The sequence below is a fragment of the Sceloporus undulatus genome, chromosome 6 (genome assembly GCF_019175285.1).
Source record: "Sceloporus undulatus isolate JIND9_A2432 ecotype Alabama chromosome 6, SceUnd_v1.1, whole genome shotgun sequence".
Taxonomy (NCBI): Eukaryota; Metazoa; Chordata; class Lepidosauria; order Squamata; family Phrynosomatidae; genus Sceloporus; species Sceloporus undulatus.
Window position 1 is genome coordinate 30,097,217 of NC_056527.1, and position 19,857 is coordinate 30,117,073.

Consider the following 19,857-nt stretch of genomic DNA (forward strand, 5'->3'; position numbering starts at 1 on the left):
TATTTCTTTCAGTTAGTCTCCAAACTGCTGCTAGAAGACCTCTCCACATAGTGATTCTAGAGACACAGGGCTATAATATGAAGTTTAGGAGTGTAGTGCACGGTCTGCTCTGAGGAGGAGGAGGAGGAGGAGAAAGAGGGGAAGGAGGAGGAGGAGGAGGCAGAAGGAAGGAGGGACATATTCGTCACATTCTCCCCGGCCCCATGTTTACGTGGAGAGGAAGATGGCGGCGCCGGTGGTGGCTGCTTCTTTGCCACGGAGCCTCCTCCTCCTCCTCCTTCTCTCCCAGTGACAGGAGGACATACACAGAGAGAGAGAGAGAGTGACTGGAGGGAAGGAGGCCCTGGGCTCCATTTTGTCGGCCCCTTTCTCCTCCATTGAGCCTGGTGCTTGCTAACACTGTGCTGTGTCTGTCTCTCTCTCTCTCTCTTGCCCAGAGGCCATGGAGGACGAGGAGAGGCAGAAGAAGCTGGAGGCTGGCAAAGCCAAGGTAAGAGGGTTTGCTTTGGGCGGGGCTGCATCCACACTGGAGCAATAATAACCCGGTTTGGGAGCGCCGTATAACTCTGGGCTGGCTCGTGCTATGGCATTCTGGAGTGGGAGTGGGTGGTGGGGCTCCAAAACAAACTCCAACTCCCAGAATTCCACTTAGCAGAGAGCCCGACAGACAATAGAGTGTTAAGCGCGAAAAACGGCCGCTGTGCATTCCGGGGAGTTGCTGAGGGGGAAGAAAAGGGGGGGGGTTATTAGGGCCTCAGGGAAAACGACAGGGAGATACACAAGCAACAGGAGGACAGCCAGAGTAGGATATGCGAAAGAGCGGCTAGCCTGTAAGAAGAGGGGCCAGTGACGGCCGTTGCATGGGCCAAGTGATAATGTGTTGTTGTTTTTAAAAACCTGGTGCTACAGATCTCTCTCTATGTGCTGATTCTATCCTAGACCACACGGCATGTCTTTGGGCATGTAAGACAGATGACAGGGCTTGCCATAGGGTCCTGGGGATATTTGCCCATAGGGAATCATTGGGGTACAGACTGGCCATAGGGAATCATGAAGAATATAGGACTGCCCATAGGGAATCAGTGGGTATAGATTGCTAGGAACAGGAACAATACGGGACAATAAGGTGTGGCAGATGGTGGTCGTATGGGCAGCCCTATGTTTTCCATAAGGGACAAGCATATCACCTATGGCATATATTCCCTTATCATTCTCTAGGGACAAGTATCCCCAATGATTCTCACGTCAGTGGTTCTCAACCTTGGGGTCACAACCCTTTGGGGTCAACGACCTTTCACAAGGGTCGCCTAGACCATCAGAAAATCACAGGAACTGAGACATCATTTTTTCATGTTGGGGTCACCACAACATGGGAAACAGTATTAAAAAGATTGTGGCTAGGAAGTTGAGAAGCACTGCTCTATGGGGCAAGTATGGTTTCCCTATGGATAAGTACTTTCATTGTTTTAGTATGTCCTATATTACAGTACTGTATCTTTGAATTTTTCAGTGTGCAGTGATAATGCTCATATAATGGATTATACGGGAAGGGAAAGGGCAGAACCAGCACTGCTTTTTTCTTGCTGTGTGTGTGTGTATGTGTTGTGAATGTGATTGTTGGTGTGGTGTGACAGCTGCTGCTGCTGCTGCTGGACAGAGCACACACCATCAAGCGCATGGTTTGCAAATGCCAACAGGTGCAAAATCGGTCAAGTGGTGTTGGTGCTTCTTCTTCTTCCTTTTGTGCAGAAATAAGGCAGTCTGATTAAAAAGCCTTTCAGGCTAAGAAATTTATTGGAGGCAGAGGGAAAATTATTACTTCATGCAACCATTCCCAGCATCTGCCAGCAACAATTCTGGTGAGAGGGGTGGGATTCTGGAAACTGTAGTCCAAAAAGTTCATTTCATCTAGAGCAGGGATTCCCAAACTCTGGTCCTCCTGGTGTTTTGGACTCCAACTCCTAGAAGCCACAGCCATCTTGAGCAATAGTCGGGGATTCTGGTTGCTGAAGTCCAAATACCTGGAAGACCAGAGTTTGGGAATCACTGATCTAGAGTATTTCATTTATAGTAGTAGTTGAGTGTTGGACTACAACTCTGGAGACCAGGGTTTGGTTCCCTGCTTAGCCATCAAACCCATTGGGTCACACACTCTCAGCCTCAGGGGGAGGCAATGGCAAACCTCCCCTGAACGTACCTTGCCAAGAAAACCCCATGATAGGTTCGCCTTAGGTTTCTATAAGTTGGAAATGATTTGAAGGCACACCACAAATTTGTACCCTGCTCTTCTGCCACAAAGGTTTTCAGAGCGGTTTACAGATTATTAATTTGACAGTTCCCTGTCTTCATTCTTACAATCTAAAAAAGACATGGCCCAAAAGGATAAGGGGATGGTGGAAGGAATGTTGTTGTTGTTTTGTCTTCAAGTTGTTTTCAATTTATGGTAAGCCTAAGGCCATTGCCTCTGAGAAAGTGTGACCTGCCCAAGGTCACCCAGTGAGTTTACATAGCTGAGCCAGGATTCGAACCTTTGTCTCCAGAGTCCTAATCCAATGCTCATACCACACTGGCTCTCCTTAACAGATTCCAGAAGTGCTATGTGATTAGGATCTTTTGGCTGAATTCACCAATGTGGCTGGCAACACTAGCACAAAAGTACAATGCAAACAGTTTAAAATGTGGAAACACTAGAGATTAGCAACACTAGATACCAAAAGCAACAGAATGCTAAGAAATGCATCCAGAGATTTACCGTTGTGTGAGTTCTCACACACACAATGGGCTGTCAGGCATGCCTGCAGCACCACATCCCCGCCCCCTTGTGCATGCAAAGTAACACGTGACGTAGGAGTGGACTGACATTCCTATATCTGATTCTTGTGATCCTTTCCCCTCATAAAGGGATGGAATCTATTTGTAGATACCTTGTGGCATACATCACGGCACAATCTGATACTTTACTGGATTTTGGGAATGTCTAGAGAAGCAAGCAAGTAGATACAGTATGTGCTTCACTAATGAACAAGGGCACTTTAAATAATAATCAGTTTCAAACCATGGCTCATTTTTGTGTTTGGCAATTTTATTCATTGTGTCTGATACAGCTTATTCCTGTGTGAAAAGTACTTAATAGAGGTTTAGCCAGAATTTTTGTTGTGCTTCCTATTTGTGTTGGGTGCCTTCAAGCCATTTCCTACTTATGGAGATCCTAAGGCGAACCTGTCATGGGGGGTGGGTTCCAAGGCAGAAGTTGTTCAGCAGGGGGTTGCCTTTCGCTTCCTCCGAGGCTGAGAGAATGTGACCTGCCCAAGGCCATCCAGTAGCTTTCCATGACTAGGCAGGGATTCAAACTCTGGTTTCCCAGTATCCTGTTTGACATAGTACTTTGAAATTCTTCTTTCTGTCATTCTTGCATTAGGTGAGTTACTATTAATGATATATAGATAAATAAACGAGAGGGAGTTGTATGCTGCATCCTTACAGGTTTGGTTTAGAAACAATAATTTCCCCAAGATCAACACATTTGCTTTCTGACAGTGAAATCGGAATCTGAATCTCCTTTCTTCAGATTTGTAGGAGTGAATTTAAAAGTGGTGGAAATATTATGTCTATCACAGTTTAATCACTCTGATGGCTGAATTGTGTTAATTGGTAAGTAGTCAGAACTAAACCAAAATGGAAACTGATTATGAGTATGATTCTCTATAATATGCATATAAATAATACAGCAGAATAGAATTTGTCTGTCATGTTGTACGTCAAAGTACCAGTTAATCCAGCAAAGGGAAAGGCAGATCTTTCCCTTGTATTACAAATAATAGAATTTATGACAGATATAGTTAATTCTGGTGTTCGTAGGACTTTTGAAAGTTAGAGACAGCTTCATAAGTACAGTTGTTTCTGTATTAGCAGTGAATCCAACACTGAATTTTAAATTTTCTGAGTTTAAAGAATTCTTTGTTTACTAATTTAAGAAATGTGTTAGGTGCTATTTAACCAAAGCTGAGTGACTAACAAAAGAGTAAAAAACAAAAATACAGTAAAAACACAATAAATGAAGATACAATATAGCAATACAATTCCCAATATTTTTTCAAAGGAACTGCTCTAAACGTCCCAAGGACATACATTTTTTAACCTGCTGACCTCCTCACTCCCCATAAAACATGGACAGAAACCCTAGGAGAAAATTAACTTGATCACTCAGTAGATCCATACGGCAAGGTGGCAGGTTAATGGGATGAATAAGGTAGTGCTCATACCCCCTCAAATGATTAGTACAAATTAAGTTTTTCTATACAGTACTAGTTTGGAAAATATGTTGTAATTTATCACATGGTGAAGCTGGCTAATCTCATCACTAAATTCTTCATATAGCAGTATTTTTGCTGTTTATGTTTCGTTTATGTTTATGTTTTGTGCTTGAAGTAAAGCTTGTTAAACTTAAATCACAAAGCACCACAAGTTGCTTTTTTTCTTTTCTGAGTAAACTCTTATATATATATATATGAAAAATACTGGATTATTTTTCCCTGAGAGGATTAATAAAGTAGCAGCTCCCGTTTTACGTTGTAAATACAGATTATGAATAGAGACTGCAGTCAAGAAATCAGAAGACTCAGAATGGGAAGGGCGACAATGAAAGAATTTACTAGATAATATCCTACAGCGCTATATAAATAAAGTTTAATAATAATAATAATAATCCTAAAAAGTAAAGATATACAACATCACCATGAATGGATTTGAGATCTGAACAGTGAAGGAAGCCGATAAGAAGAAAATAAACTCATTTGAGATGTGATGCTGGAAAAGGGCGCTGAGAATACCGTGGATAACCAAAAAGACAAACAAATGGGTTAGAGAACAGATCAAGCCTGAACCCTTCCTGCTGTTGTACTTTGGCCACATCACGAGAGCACATGGCTCAGTAGAAAAGACAATAATGCTAGAATAAGTAAAAAGCAGTAAAAATAGAGGAAGACTGCATGTCAGATGTCTAGACTCAATCAGAGAGGTCACAGGCCTAAACCTACAGGGCCTAAGCAGAGTAGTGGAGGTTGGGGGTCTTGGAAATATCTCACCCACATGATTGTCATGAGTCGGTGATGAGGGCAGTTAACTACAACAAAATACATTTATTGAGTGAAGAACTCCCTTAAATGTCTAAAGAAGTTGATTTAAGGACTTTGGTTGAACTGCTTATACTACATAGCTCATTTTACTGGTTGATCTTTATATGCTACATAACTCATTTTAGATAGGATCACGTTACTTACATATGTGGGAAAGAACAGACAACCTCCAAACTATTTCTGTAGGTGACAGTGTTAGAAATCGTTTCGTTAAGATTGCCTTGCCTCTTTCCAAGACATCACATGTCTTTTCAACATTTTTTGAAGTGATATCAACCAGTCACTTTTCGGGGGTTTGGGGTATTTTTCAAAGGGGGTTGTAGGTGAGATCCTGTACAGTGCTATCTTCTTTACTGACACCTATTCAGCTTTTTTTTCTTCTGCTTTGTCTTTTTGCTGCTGTGGATGGCAGACTGTAAAATTTGTACTTGACAAAAGTGCTGCATAATTGGGATCTTGGGGCTAATTCACCTGTTGGTGACATCAAATTCATTCTGAATGATCACCTTCTTGTTTGGCTTATTTATGGAACCAAGGAGATTGCAAGAATTGCTACAGTCATCCCCCCCCCAAGCTTTTTATTTCTATGTGATTACATATTGCAAGACACATATTTTTTTGCATGGATGATCTTGGCAACAGAGGCTTGTGTATGCCCAGATTCTGTGGCACTGTTTAAATGGATCTTGCTATTTCCGCCCCTCTTCTGTGATGGCTGATTTCCAAAACTGGTCTTAAAAGTTCCACATCTCTCTCACGTACATGAACACAGCACAGTACTTTTATTACCTTAACATTCAGCAGTTACTCCTTACAGAACCATTCCACATTGAATTATTCATTAAACTGCTTTTCCGTTCTCAAGCTGAGATTTTCTTCTAATTTCTGTTCTTTGCCACACATGTAGCCAAGTCAAAAATTGCTGCTGTCAGCTGCTTGCTTGATTCCCTTTGTTCCTTATTCGCATGCATAGGTGTGTCTCCCTTTCTTTGGCGGGTCCAACACAACCTGCTGCAATTACAGTGAAATTCTACAGAATAAATTTTCTGATAAACAGTTTTAATTAAATGTTGAGGCCTATTATGCATATACCATGTTGCATATGTACATTTACAAATAAAACTATGATGGTAGTGGTTATAGTGAACAGTAATTTTGTTTGTAGAACAAAGAAGTGTGTTTCCATGTCCTTTGAGTTGTATCACTTAATAATTACAGCGAATATAATTAATAGTGGAGGTCACAGCTTTCTTCTGTTGTTGTGGAATTATAATTGAAAAATAGCAACATTTTCTTGGCTCTGAATCATGTTTCCTAAAAATGCAGAAAATGCTTAGAAAGCATATTTCTGATAACTGCAGGGGGAAAAAAGAAATGCCTGCCTTTCCCACAATAAACCAAACCTGACAGTCGCTGTTGCCAGGGTAACTGACAGCACAATCATACCCAGATTTCCTTGCAAGAAAGCCCCATAATATTCAGCAATATACTTGTGAGTGTACACAGGATTACACTAATGTCAGGAAATTGTGTGTAGCTTCTTACATACTTTATTTCGCCCAGTAGTGAAATGTTACTTTTGGACCATGGAAATTACATGTTATGTATATCTCATTAGCAGAATGAGTGGAGAATGTGTCTAAAGACATCAGCAGTGGCTTACACAAACCAGTGACCTAGAGCTGAAAATCTCTATATCCTATTTCCAATCACTTAAGCTATCCAGTTCTACAGTAATTTGTTTTTAGCACTCATAGATTGGAGGAGACTAATAATCTTGTCTGCAGAATTCTACCTTAGTTTGGGCTTGTTTTTGTCAAATACGGGTTGCCTTTAACATTGTATAGAAAATTGGGCTAAAATTATTTAAAATATGTACTTGCCATTTTGAATATAGATCAGCTCTTGGTATCCATGAATTCTGCATCCACAGGTACCACCATCCAGGGCTTGAAAATGTTTTAAAAACAACAACAACTTTAAATTTGCTACCATCAGTTTACTGTGCCATTGTATATAATGGGACTTGAATATCCATGGATTTAGGTAGCCACAAGGGATCCTGGAACAAAATTCCAGTGGATACCACGGGCCCACTGCATATATATATAGATTAGTCAAATAAATGACATATTTTTACTGGTTTGATCTTGCATTATTATTGTGTGCCTTCAGTTCATTTTCCAGCTTATGACAACCTTAAGGTGAACATATAATGGGAGTTTCTTGATGGAATTTGTTCAGAGGGTATTTGCCCATGCCTTCCTCTGAGGCTGAAAGAGCGTGACCTGCCCAAGGTCACCCAGTGAGTTTACATGACTATAAATTATGCCTTTTTCCTCTTTATTTTTTGTCGCAATTAATGATAGTAGAATATTGAATATCCTGAACTAGACTGATATACTACAGTTCCACAAAGTATGCTTCTTTCCAGAATGTTGTGTTTCAGATAAAGCATAATATCACCGTGTAAATTCTAATTAACATGCTATCAACAAGAAGTGCTGTTTCTATTACTTACCCCCTAAAGAAATAGTTTGGACAGTAAAATTTTGAGAAGCTGGGAGTTTCTCTGTCATTCATTCTATCTTGTTGGCAACACTGCTGAAGGTTAAATCTGTATCACTTAAGCTTCAGCATTAAGCGTTTAATTGCTAAGAAAAAAGGAAAGGATAGAAATGGACTACTAATTGGTGGAATAAATGGATTTCATTTGTATGCTTGTCACTTTCAAAGTGCCATCATAACTGTCTCTTAATCAAGGCTAAGGTTGTAATAATATGCACGTTTACTTTGGAGCAAGCAAGAATGAATGCAGTGGGATTTCCTTCCAAGTAAACACAATAGAATTTATCTGCTTCTGCACCTGAACAGACAGGCCAAAATAAAGCTGCTTCAGGTCACTTTGGAGGTATGCTGTTTAAATGCTGCATGCATCCTAAGAGGCTAGAAGCTGCACCAACGCTGCGCTCTAGTCCTTAGGACTGGTGTGTGGCTTTGGCACGGCTTCTGGCTTCTTAGGACGCATGCAGCTTTTAAACAGCATTCCTCCAAAGAGACCCGAAGCAGCTTCATTTTGGCCTGTCTGTTCGGGCCCTCTCTTAAAAATGAAAACTAAGGTATAGGTATAGACCTAAATCCAATCTAACAGTAATAGAAAGACTTTCTTTCCCTCTTTCCCCATTGTATCACTTTATGCTGCCTGAAATCCAACTCCAGGGAGTCTTCCGGTCTTCTAGAACACCTTTTCAGGATGCACAAGACAGTTGCAGGGGAAGGGCTTCCATTTAGTGAAGCAATGATGTCAGAAGACTTAATATGATTGGATCCTGGCCATGATGTTTATTTAAAATATTCCTACTCAGTTCTTCAGCTGCAAAGTGTCCCAGAACTTCTTGGAACAAACAAGACAGTTTCTGTCTTCAGGATTACTGTCTAGGAGAAATGATACAAAAGGAATAAAGGATGAGGAAGAAATCAGGCACCCATTTTTTACAGTTTTTATAATGATCAACTCAAATGGGAACAGCTGAGGGGGAAAAAAAGAGCCAAATGAAGCAAGTGGCCTTGCAATCCCATTTCTCCTTTTGCAGCCTAATGAAATGGCATTATTTTTCATGCCATGTATGCTTACCAAATGTAGTATTTGGAACATAGTTGCTTGTGGTCTTTATTGGTTTATATGTGCTTTTATATTGTTCTGTAGCTTGTTTTATGCTTTTGCTGATCACAGTGAGTTCAGGACCTAGAAGGTGTTTTTGAAGAGCATGCTAGTGGTCCAAATAGATTGTATGGTACATTTCTGAGTAGGGTTGCCATTAGTCCGGACTTCCAAACCGGGACAAATGTAGGACAAAATTTTAGGACTTATTATTATTATTAGTATTATTATTAGTATTTCTGATTATTTTGGTCCTACATTTGAAAAAGAGCCTCGCTGAGGGGAGGATTCCTTCTCCGCCTGGGCTCTGTTCTCACCAGGGACAGAGCCCAGGCAGAGAAGGAATCCTCTTTTTCCCCCCCGCCTGGGCTCCGTTTTTGCCGGTGGAGCTCAGGCGGGGAAAGAAGTCTGGCCTCGGCAGGCGAGGCTTCTTTCCCTCCCTCGGCTCCAGCGGAGCCAAAGAGGGGAGGGAAGCCCCCCGCCAAAGGAGAGAGGCCTACAGAGGCCTCTCTCTCTTTCCCCCACCACCGCTGTTGCACACTTTGCAACAAAGCCCGGAGGCGGGGGAAATCCCGGGGCAGGACCATGCAGATCCACCCAAAACCGGGAAAGTCCCGCCCACAGGCGGGATATGGCAAGCCTATTTCTGAGCAACTCCTCATTTTGTGTTGTATCATGTTAAATTCAGTTATGCTATCTGAATTTCATTATAGGGGGATTTGGAGTGACGCCTTAATATGAACCTGGTTTATACAGAGAAAGATATATTATTATTTTTCTCTGTTTCTTTTTGTATATAGTTTCCTAAAGGGTAAAGGGGTTTCTTGATTTCCATAAGTGCAGTACCCAGACAGAAGCCAGTGTGGTGTAGTAGTTTGAGATTTGGACTATGACTATGGATGACAGGATTCAAATCCCAGCATGGCCATGAAACCCATTGGGTGACCCTTGACAAGTCACACTCTGTCAGTGTCAGAGGATGGCAGTGGCAAACCCCCTCTGAAGACACACAAAACAACCCACCCTTTCCCATCCCATTCTCCTTACATACCAAAATGATATCCTTCAATAAATATGTTTTCTAATATTGTAACTTTTTATATTACTGTAATTAGATTGTTATCCATATGTCCAATTAATGAATACCTATCCAACTGTAAATATTTTTTTACACCTTAATAGAATTAATAGAGAGCCAGCATGGTGTAGTGGTTTGAGTGTTGGATTATGACTATGGAGATCAGGGATTGATTCCCCGCTCAAGCATTAAAATTCACTGGCTGACCTTGGGGAAGTCACACTCTCTCAGCTGCAAAGGACAGCAATGGCAAACCCCCTCTGAAGAAACTTCCCAAGAAAATCCTGTGATAGATCACTTTAGGGTCATAAGTGAAAAATGACTTGGAGACACACAACAACAATAATAGAGCTTATGGGAAAGCAAAATTATAAAGGGATAGTTTCTGTGAGTTTCGGTTTATCTTTGATAAATGTAGGTTGATTTTGTTGATACTGATCTCTCTGACAGTGGTTGAAAATGTTTATTATATTACTGATCTCCATTTTAAAAGGCATAGCTTGAAAGTATAAAGTTAGATGTCTGTCCTAGCATGTGAATTTCACTGTGTTATTGTTCATACAAGAATGTCTGGTTCTTCCTGCTTTCTTTTGCCAATCATCTTTAAGTAAGTGGAATTATGTAAGGGTGTACCCTAATTTTTGGCAAGACTAGTCTAGAAAAGTTATATTCTTCCTGCACCTATCAATTTGAATCAGAGTGAACAGTTGGAATTGCTATGCTAAATTGGGTTTGTCTCTGGTGTTTGAACTCTGACTTATAACTGCCGTCATCTAAAATACTATTATGAAGATTCAATAACCAAGTGGCTTGTGTACTATCCAGTTGCTAAGCAAAAGTCCACACTCCCCCTCCTTTAAACTGGACAGGTTTTCAAAAGAAGACAGAGGACTGGCTTCTATAAAGTAAGACAAACATGGCCACCCTTTCTCTCATCAATATTTACTGATATCTTTAGCCATTAGAAGAATAAAAGGAGCAGCTTATTTGCAGTGTTGTCCAGGAACAACTATTACTAGGGAGAAATTTGAGGGTGGAAAGGACAGAGTTGGACAGAAAAATTTCCAGATGTGCCGTTTTAAAATGTTGTCTTTCTCTGATTATGCCCCATTTCCACTGTTTTTGTTGTTGTATAGGGTTTCTGTTAAGGGCTGTATATAGATGAGCCACTGAAACGGAGTGTAGACAAGATGTAAGGTAATGATGGATGGCAGGTTCTGTGACCTGCTGTGAGTGGCAACACCTGTTGTTGCTGAGGTTTGTTCTCCCTTGGTCATTGAGGGTTCTGTAACTTTAAGATGCTGTTGTTGGAAGATCATCTTTGTATTTTAATGATGTAGAAGCATTTCCACTAAATTTCTTCATGTAAACTGTAGAGTATTGGATTGCTCCGTTCTGATGGTTAAGGGAACGAAAGCTGTTTCCACAGTACAATTACTACTGAGCAATCTGATGGATCAGTCAAAAGAACATATTCATATGGTAGATAATGATGTCATTTGGAATGATTTCTTATAACTAAACAATATTTTTCTGAAGTGTAATGGCGTTCTTTAAGAAGTAATATGTAAAAAATGATTAGCTGAAAATGTAAAAGGTAGATTAACCAATTTGGTAATAGTTAGATCCAAAGGTGATGTATTTGTTTTTGTTATGTATTTGCATTTAGTTTTCTGGATAGCTAAAAGGCCTAATACGCTAAAGGCACCACGTCCTGTCTGATCTTGGAAACTAAGCATGATCAGCCCTGGTTAGTACTTGGTTGGGAGACAAGCAACAAATACCATATGCTGTAGGCTATATTTCAGAGGAGGGAACTGGCAGAACCAACTCTGAGTGTTCCTTGCCTAAGAAAATCCTATGAAATAGGGCCGCCATAAGTCAAAAGACGTCTTGAAGGCAAACACACACAGACACACACACAGGGAGACACATTTCTCCTCCATTCAGATTTACTATAACTACTCAGTTGCTGCCAGGGTCCCTGTTACCCATCAGGGTACGTTAAATAGTAGCTTCTAGTAGTCTTTGGAGTTTTCCTCATGCCCACTCTTAAGTCCACCAGGGCCTGCAGACAGTGAAAAGCATTTTGCCAAGGGTTCCCTCAAGGACCTGAAGTTGCCAGGGACCTGAGGATGACTCCTCTATTTCCTAAAATTATAACAAGGAAAGTAGAGGAAGACTGTGGGTGTATTTGCACTGCATGGCAAGCCAAGGATGTGTAAGAACCATGACTTGCTGCATGCATGCTGTCCAGTTACTGTTATTTGCAATGGGAGTGTCTGAACAAGTTTTGCACTGTACTTTATTCATCATATCATGCAAACCTGGGTGCATTTGTTGTTCTTATTTGTTTCACTTCCATCTAACCAAAAATACTAAATTCTGAGACTTTGCTTGGACTTGCTTATGTTATATTGTGCATATAATATGAGCAACAGTTTAGCCTTACATGCAAACCAGGCACTGACATTTAGACTTCTGCTAAAAAAAATCTGTTTGGACGTAATGCTGAGGAACACATCTGTTTCATTAACTGAGATATACATGTATGATAAATCACAATTAAATCAAATAGTTAAATCAAGGCTTGAGTTTTCCAGATTTCTAACATATATGAGGTGTTCATATTCCATGGCTTGTTGCTTGATTGACATGCACTGCTTGGAGTATGCTGCAACTGTTGCTGTTCTTGCATGCGTTTGCAATTTTATAATTGGCTCCTATGTGGAAAACACAGATGGTATAAATGGTGGGGCTGCATGTATGTTTCTCATTAGATTAAACTCTGTTTACCCTCTGCTTTAAATCTGATTAGAGATCAGACATTAATTCTGTGGATTGGAACAGTTTCTTTTTAAAAACAAAACAAAACAGTTTGCCTTTTCACCATTTAGATTTTCAAGCCAGTTTACAAAAGTGTTTCAAATAAGATTGACCGTTTCAGGGAGGGATGGAATTATTAGAGTAGACATTTGATCTAATCAAGCTCAGAGCCCTCCCTAGAAACATTCATCCAGATCACATCTAGGGGTTGAGATAAGGGCTCAGGCCCTTCCATACAGTTCTGCCTACAGATTACAGAATATAGTTTCTGTTTTGTGAAATAGGAGTAGTTCGCAACAAGTGTGACTGTAAAAACTTTGCAATATGGGACACTCTTTCCAAAGGTTACGTGGCATTTTTGCCCACTGACCAAGCTCTGTCCTTACTGGGAGATGTTTGGGTATTTTTAGTGTTCTTTGAAAATTGCATTTCACAAATTTCTACAAACCTACAGTCATAGTGACATAGATGGGGACATTTTTCTGATGTAAAAGGCAACTTAGAATCTTGGCAACTCAGGCCTGAAACAGACTGGCCAAAAGGACCCGTGGCAGGATTGTGCCAGCGCGATTTGTGTTGGGGCCATGGCAACATCATGTGCCTGGCCCCAATCCGGTCCACCGCTGTAGCCCTGAACTGGGCCATCCAAAAGGAGCAGGTTTTTCCGCTCCTTTTTGGCCCTATTCTTTTCCAATGATGTTGGCCTAGTGTGGTTTCCCGCTGCATTTGGGGCATGCCTTATCTAAATGCTATGCCTCAAACACAACAGGAAACTGTCATTTGGCCCGATTGTTTCGGGCTTCAGAATTTTTACTGTACAGTACTTTTCCCCCTGTACTTTTATTGAGGTGGTGTTTAGATACGAGGCTTATGAAACAGTAGAAGGATACAATTAGTTTAACATAGATTAAAACAGAAAAAAGTAAAATAACAAACAATAACAAGAAATAGTGGATCTAGAAGTATGGTTCAGCAGAAATTTTCACTGCTGAGTATATAGTAGATATTGGGCAATTACTTTCCAAAATAGATTGATACCCATATTTTCATGCAAATGTGTATACTCTGTCAAGTTCTTTTATTGTCTGTTGTGGCTATAATACGATATAACAATAACTTCCAAGCTTTCACATTCAATAATATTTTAATAGAAATTGAGCTTGATTACATTGTGCTTATAATTTACTGTGATTTCAAGAGAATGAATAGGATGATTTTTCAGATGGTGTACTGTATATCTGGTACATCATTGGTGAGAGGATTGATCTGAAGGTGCATCCTCCAATAGAGAAAATGCTCTTCTAGATCCAGCCCTTTGTTTTGTTTGTGAGTTTCTATATCTGTGCTTTTTATTTGCTTATTCAGGACCATATCTGAAGGAGTAATCATTGAAATTGCATGGTTTTAAAATGTAACAGTACTAACAGTAATGTCCCAGTTGAAAGAACATATTCAGTACTGTATTATTATGGGACCTCTGAAACTATAAATATTAATCAAAACATTTTTGTGAGCTGGCTGGAAAATCTAAACAGTGAAAATGCAGAACGTACGTTTGTTTTAAAAGCAAGAAAACAAATAAATTGAGATTTTATATATTCCAGATCAAGTGCTTGATCTCTAATCAAATGATGACCTAGCTAGCACTGGCTGTGGAATATAGTGGGGTGAACTCCCAAACTAGAAGATAGAAGCTGTAAGAGTGGTTCAGTAATGAGTGGGAGAGCTGAAAATCTTTGCTAAGGCTTTAGGTCATTACACACATAGAACAAGAGGAGACCACAAAGGTCAAGTTCAGTCTTTGCCAATGCTGGAAATCCTCAGCTAAAATAGAATTGTAGAATTGGAAGGCACCCCAAAATGATTCTCTTCCAAATAACTTTTGATTAGGCAAGCATAGTTTTGACTGTAAGAATATTTAAATTCTAATTTAATGATGTTTTGTTTGTTTGTTTAATTGAAAACTGGCAAATCAGGAGGATTATTTTCAAGAGACATAGGGAATGGACAGTTGGCACAGTTGAATGAGAGCAGGAGTGTTGAGCGGAACAGTAACAAAAGCATCATCAGATCTTGACACGATGGGGCACATTGTGGGGCGTTAATATCTGAACTAGTTTTAAAAGACTAGAAGCAATGAGGCATGAGGGGCATTATTTCCAGGAGAACAGGGAACCTAACCATCTACATAGCTGAGCAAGGAGTATAGGATGGAACAATAACACCACCCTCTGAACGAGTTAGAAAGCAGTCTGCAGAAGCCAATAGGAAGTTCTGAGAGCATCCTAAATCCACCTCTCCGTGTCCAGCAAAAAACAGACACTTTCAACTAGGCCTTTCCATATCTTTATCAGAAATAAAAGTGTGAACAAAGTACACAGTAAAAATCTAGCCTATTCTGTGTAGCTATGTATTCACAGGAGAGCCATCTAGAGAAGTCCAACATGCAGCTGCTGGAGCAGCTCCCCAGAGAAAAAGATGTATAGATAGTGAAGACCATACTACTTGTATGTTCCTGTGCGCCCCAAACAATATCACAATTTCTAATTAACTAATTACTTAGATTAACAAACTAACTAAATAGATGAATTACAGACTTTGAAATGGGCATTTTAATCTGGTTTTAGCTGAAGCTATCCCTTGTTGATGACATTAATGTAACTAGTACAGTACTTGTGCATCTGTGCATTCAGGAAATCCACATTAGATTCCCCAGATGGTTTACTTTCTGTTGCTAAGAAAGTTATCCCTTTATATGTTGTCTTTATTAGGTACTGAGAGACAGTTAATTTCAATTAATTTATTAAACAAATAGCTTACAGACAAACATATTGACTAATTTATATTAAGAACAATGAACAAATATTTGTTGTTGAAATCAGTGCAACACTTTCTACTCATAGATATCTTGTGAAAGACCAGGTTGTTTTGTTAAAGTTTCTTTCCTTCAGAGGTTTGAAAAGTTACTTTTTGGGAAAACAACTTTCAGCATCCCCTAGCCAACATGGCCTTTGGTCATGTGCCAGTTCTGGATATACAGTTCTGAGACTTGTAGTCCCCCCCCCAAAAAAAAACATGTTTTTCAGGGTCTGCTTTCCTCTTACTGTTTCCCTGTCATCTGCAGGAGACATTGAGTCAATGAAGGGAAAGCAAGTGAATAAGGGTCCATGATTGGTCTTGTCTAGAGTGGACCCAGTCCTCTTTACATTGTATGAGAATGTGAAAATTGACACTAATACTAATGTTAATAATAAATGTTATTTCTTTTCTACCTCTCCTGAAGGCTTGAGGCAGGGTACAGTACGCATCAATAGAAGCATAGTGTCAAGATCAAAGGAAGTAATAGTGCCACTCTATTCTACTTTGCTTGGGCTTCACTTCAGTTCAAAAAGGATGTTGACAAGCTGGAGCATGTCCAGAGGAGGGCGACCAAAATGGTGAAGGGTCTGGAAACCATGCATTATGAGGAGAGACTTAGGGAGCTCAGTATGTTTAGCCTGGAGAATAGAAGGTTCAGAGGTGATGTTACATCCCATTTGAAGGGATGTCATATTGAGGATGAAGCAAGCTTGTTTTCTGCTGCTCTAGAGACTAGGACATGGAACAATGAATGCAAACTACAGGAAAAGAGATTCCACCTAAACATTAGGAGGAACTTCCTGACAGTAAGAGCTGTTCAATAGTGGAACACACTCCCTCGTAGTGTAGTGGAGTCTACTTCTCTGGAGGTTTTTAAACAGAGGCTGGATGGCCATCTGTCAGAGGTGCTTTGATTCTGTGTTCCTGCGTGGATTGAATGGCCCTTGAGCTTTTTTCCAACACTAAGGCACGTTACAGACCGCCGGATTGCGGCGGTCTGCCACCGCCGCCGCTTGCACCGTCCAGGAGCCACAGCCTTTAAACAGCGCGGCTCCCGGACGCTGCCGAGAAGGAGCGCAGAAATCGCGCTCCTTCTCAGGCCCTGGAAGAGGCGCCGCAAAGCGCAAGGGGTACATTTGCCGCGTTATTTCCGGGGCGTCACGTGCGGATGCAACGCGTCCAGCATGTAAAGATGGCAGCGCCCGTGTGTATAGGGTGCCGCCATCTTTATGCCCCATTCACGTGCTGGAGTGAGGCCGGTATGGACGCTAGGTCCTCGGCCAACCCCTAGCACATGACGGGGACGTAGGAAAGGCCTGTTTATAATGCGCCTAAGATTCTATGTTCAAATACAAAACGCAGTTAAGAACATGTAAACCCACAGTTCAAATACAATACTATAATAATAATTTGTTTTATTTATATACCGCTATTCCAAAGATCATAGCGGTGAACAGCAAGTAAGCTAATTAGCAAGTAAGCTAATTTGCCCCCAACAGTCTGGGTACTCATTTTAGCGACCTCGGAAGGATGCAAGCCTGAGTCGAGCTTGGGCCCTTTTGCTGGTCTTGAACTCGCAACCTTGTGGTTTCGAGTGAATGGCTGCAGTACAGGCATTTAACCACTGCGCCACCAGGGCTCCATAAAATTATTCCAATACACTCATAAGAGTTCATATACAAATTAAAAAGTAATGATTCAAAATTGAATGGATAGGCCTGCCAGAAGAGATATATCTGCAATGCTGCTATAAATGCAGTCAGTGTTTTCAGCTGTCGTATCTTTTCTGGCAGGTAATTCCACAGTCTGGAGGCAGTAGAGAAAAAAGTCCTCTGGGAAACCATTGCCAGCCTAGTCCTGGCCTGTTGGAGCAGAGATTTCCCAGAGCACTTGAATGTACAAGGCGGCTAGTATGGGGAAGGTGATCCTGTAGGCAGAAATCAGCTTTATTATATTATATAAAATAGCCGGCTTCATTCGTTCTGCTTTGTCATCTTCTAGCATTGTTGTGGACTGGAAGAGGAAATTCTGGCAGTAACTATTGAGGAAGCATCTTCTAGGGAAGAGAAAGAGCTGGAGAAGGGTAGAGAATACCACTGAAATAACAGATGGGGAAGAGGACTGGAAAGAGCAAAGGGCCTCTGTACACTCTCCTATTCAGTCTGTGACATTTTGTGGGCATTTACCCAAGTGCTTCACTGAGACACCCAAGCTTCATTTATGCAAACACAAATGCAAATTAATGATACAGTTGTCATTGTCTTGAAGATAAGACATGCTGTCATGGTAAAGCAAGATTAATTATTATTCTTATGTTTTGATCTTGAGAAATGAATTTGTGTTGCCGTGGAAGGAAATAATCAACCCCATGTTAGTACTGCATTTGGAAAACGAGTGCTGTTCAGGCAAAGGATCAAAATGTCCAGCAGATGAGTAATTCAGTTTGACTAGTCAGGCCAACTGGACTGCACCTGTTCTTACAGCAGACATGGAGCAAAATAATTGCCCCAGCAGTGCTAGGATTGCTAGTAATTTTTCTTGTGACAAGGGGGTTGGCATACTTGGTGACATTTTTTATCAAGCTGGTATGTGCCAAAATTTCTCACCATCTTCTAAATTGCTGAATAGAAATGTTATATTTAATAGATCACCAAAATGCTAACTTGAGCAGATTGGAGATAATTTTCATATTTAATGTACTATATTTTAAAGTCCCATTTGGTATTGGTGATGTCTAGGTGACTTTATTTATTCCTTATGAATTGTAGTGTGTTTCAGGTATATACATTACAGATTAATAAAACTGGATTAAAATGATTGTTCTGTTCAAGCAACATCTTTCTTTTGGGTGATATTTTACTTACACTGCTGGATTTTTTTGAAGTCTTAATGTAGCAAGATTTTACTTTATATGGTCTTTATTTATACAACATATAAAACCATTTTGAGTGTAATACCTATATATTCAGTCCACTGTACTCTTTCCCCATTAAAATGCATGTACTGGATCTTGAGAATAAGAACATAAACACAGTCCAGATTGTAAAAGGAATTACTGATTTGGCAGCAAATTTAGTTTCAGAATATTGTACAGTGGGCCCTTAGTATCCACTGTGGTTTGATTCCAGGACCACCCATTGATACCATGGTTGCTCAAGTCCCATTATATACAGTAGCATAGTAAAATGGCAAAATCAAGATTTGCTCTTGAGTTGTTGTTGTTTTTTTTTTAAAAAAAAACTATTTTTAAGCCATGGCTGGTTGAATCCATGGGTGCAAAATCTCTGGATACAGAGGGCCCGACTGTACTCAAAATTAAAGGGACAATATTTTTTTTAATTCCCAAACTGCTTCATTATCCACAACAGGACATATTTTTATTCTAGCAGGACTTCTCAGATAGAATTTGATTTCAGGTAGAATGTTAACATTTAACTAAATTGATATTAGTTCAGATCTAAAAAACGGCTTGTCCATTGGAATGCTTCATTTTTTTCCCCTTTAAACTTCAGGGCTGTCTGCTGAATCATGGAGATAATTTTATCTCCATATCAGGTCTGTTATGTGGCCTGAAGAAGAGTTGTTGTTTTTTCCCCCAGGACTATGTGAAACAAGATAACAATGCATGAAAATACTGTAGTGATGTTCTATGAAACTCAACCACTGTAAAAGTCTGTGATGTCTTTTGAGCAGCTTTCTTTCTTTGTTTCTTTCTTTGTTTCTTTCTTTTAAAAAACATGTTTGGATTTGTTGACATGCATCAGTAATCCCATCAAGAATTTCTGGTTAACTAATAGAGTCAGCAGTGTGGCATAGTGGTTTGAGTGTTGGACTGCGACTCTGGGATCAAGGTTTGATTCTCTGCTAGGCCGTGAAACCCACTGAGTGACCTTGGGCAAGTCACATGTTCTCAGCCTCAGAGGCTGGCAATGGCAAAGCTCCTCTAAACAAATCTTGCCAAGAAAACCCCATCATAGGTGCGCATTAGGGTCGCCATAAGTCAGAAACAGCTTGAAGGCACACAAGTACAAACAATAATGGTAGACATCTTGTCCCATTCTGCTGCTTTGGCATAGTCATACAGGTTTTATATTTAATTAGAAACTCAAGGCCAAAACAGATGGCCCTAAAGGGGCGGTGTGATGTTGCCCCTTTCAGCACCAGCCCTGATCCAGCTATTTGCCAGCTCAAAAAGAGGCGGCAAAATGCTGCTCCTTGTTGAGCGAGCAAAAGGGTACCCTTTCAGCCACCACAGCTTTGTTGCACTCCTGTGGCAGGCAGCATATGAACACCACACC

General features: G+C 40.4%; 1 protein-coding gene across 2 annotated transcripts in view; it reads left to right on the top strand.

Annotated features, from left to right (window-relative positions):
* Nucleotides 1-230: 230 nt before the first annotated feature.
* The window catches only part of LOC121932638 (A-kinase anchor protein 9-like), a 34,571-nt gene continuing 14,944 nt past the window's right edge, over nt 231-19,857 (top strand). For both annotated transcript variants that reach the window (XM_042471485.1, XM_042471488.1), the window contains exon 1: nt 231-490. In XM_042471485.1, the coding sequence (XP_042327419.1) occupies nt 443-490 (48 nt within the window). In that variant the 5' untranslated portion in view covers nt 231-442. The remainder of the gene's footprint in view (nt 491-19,857) is intronic.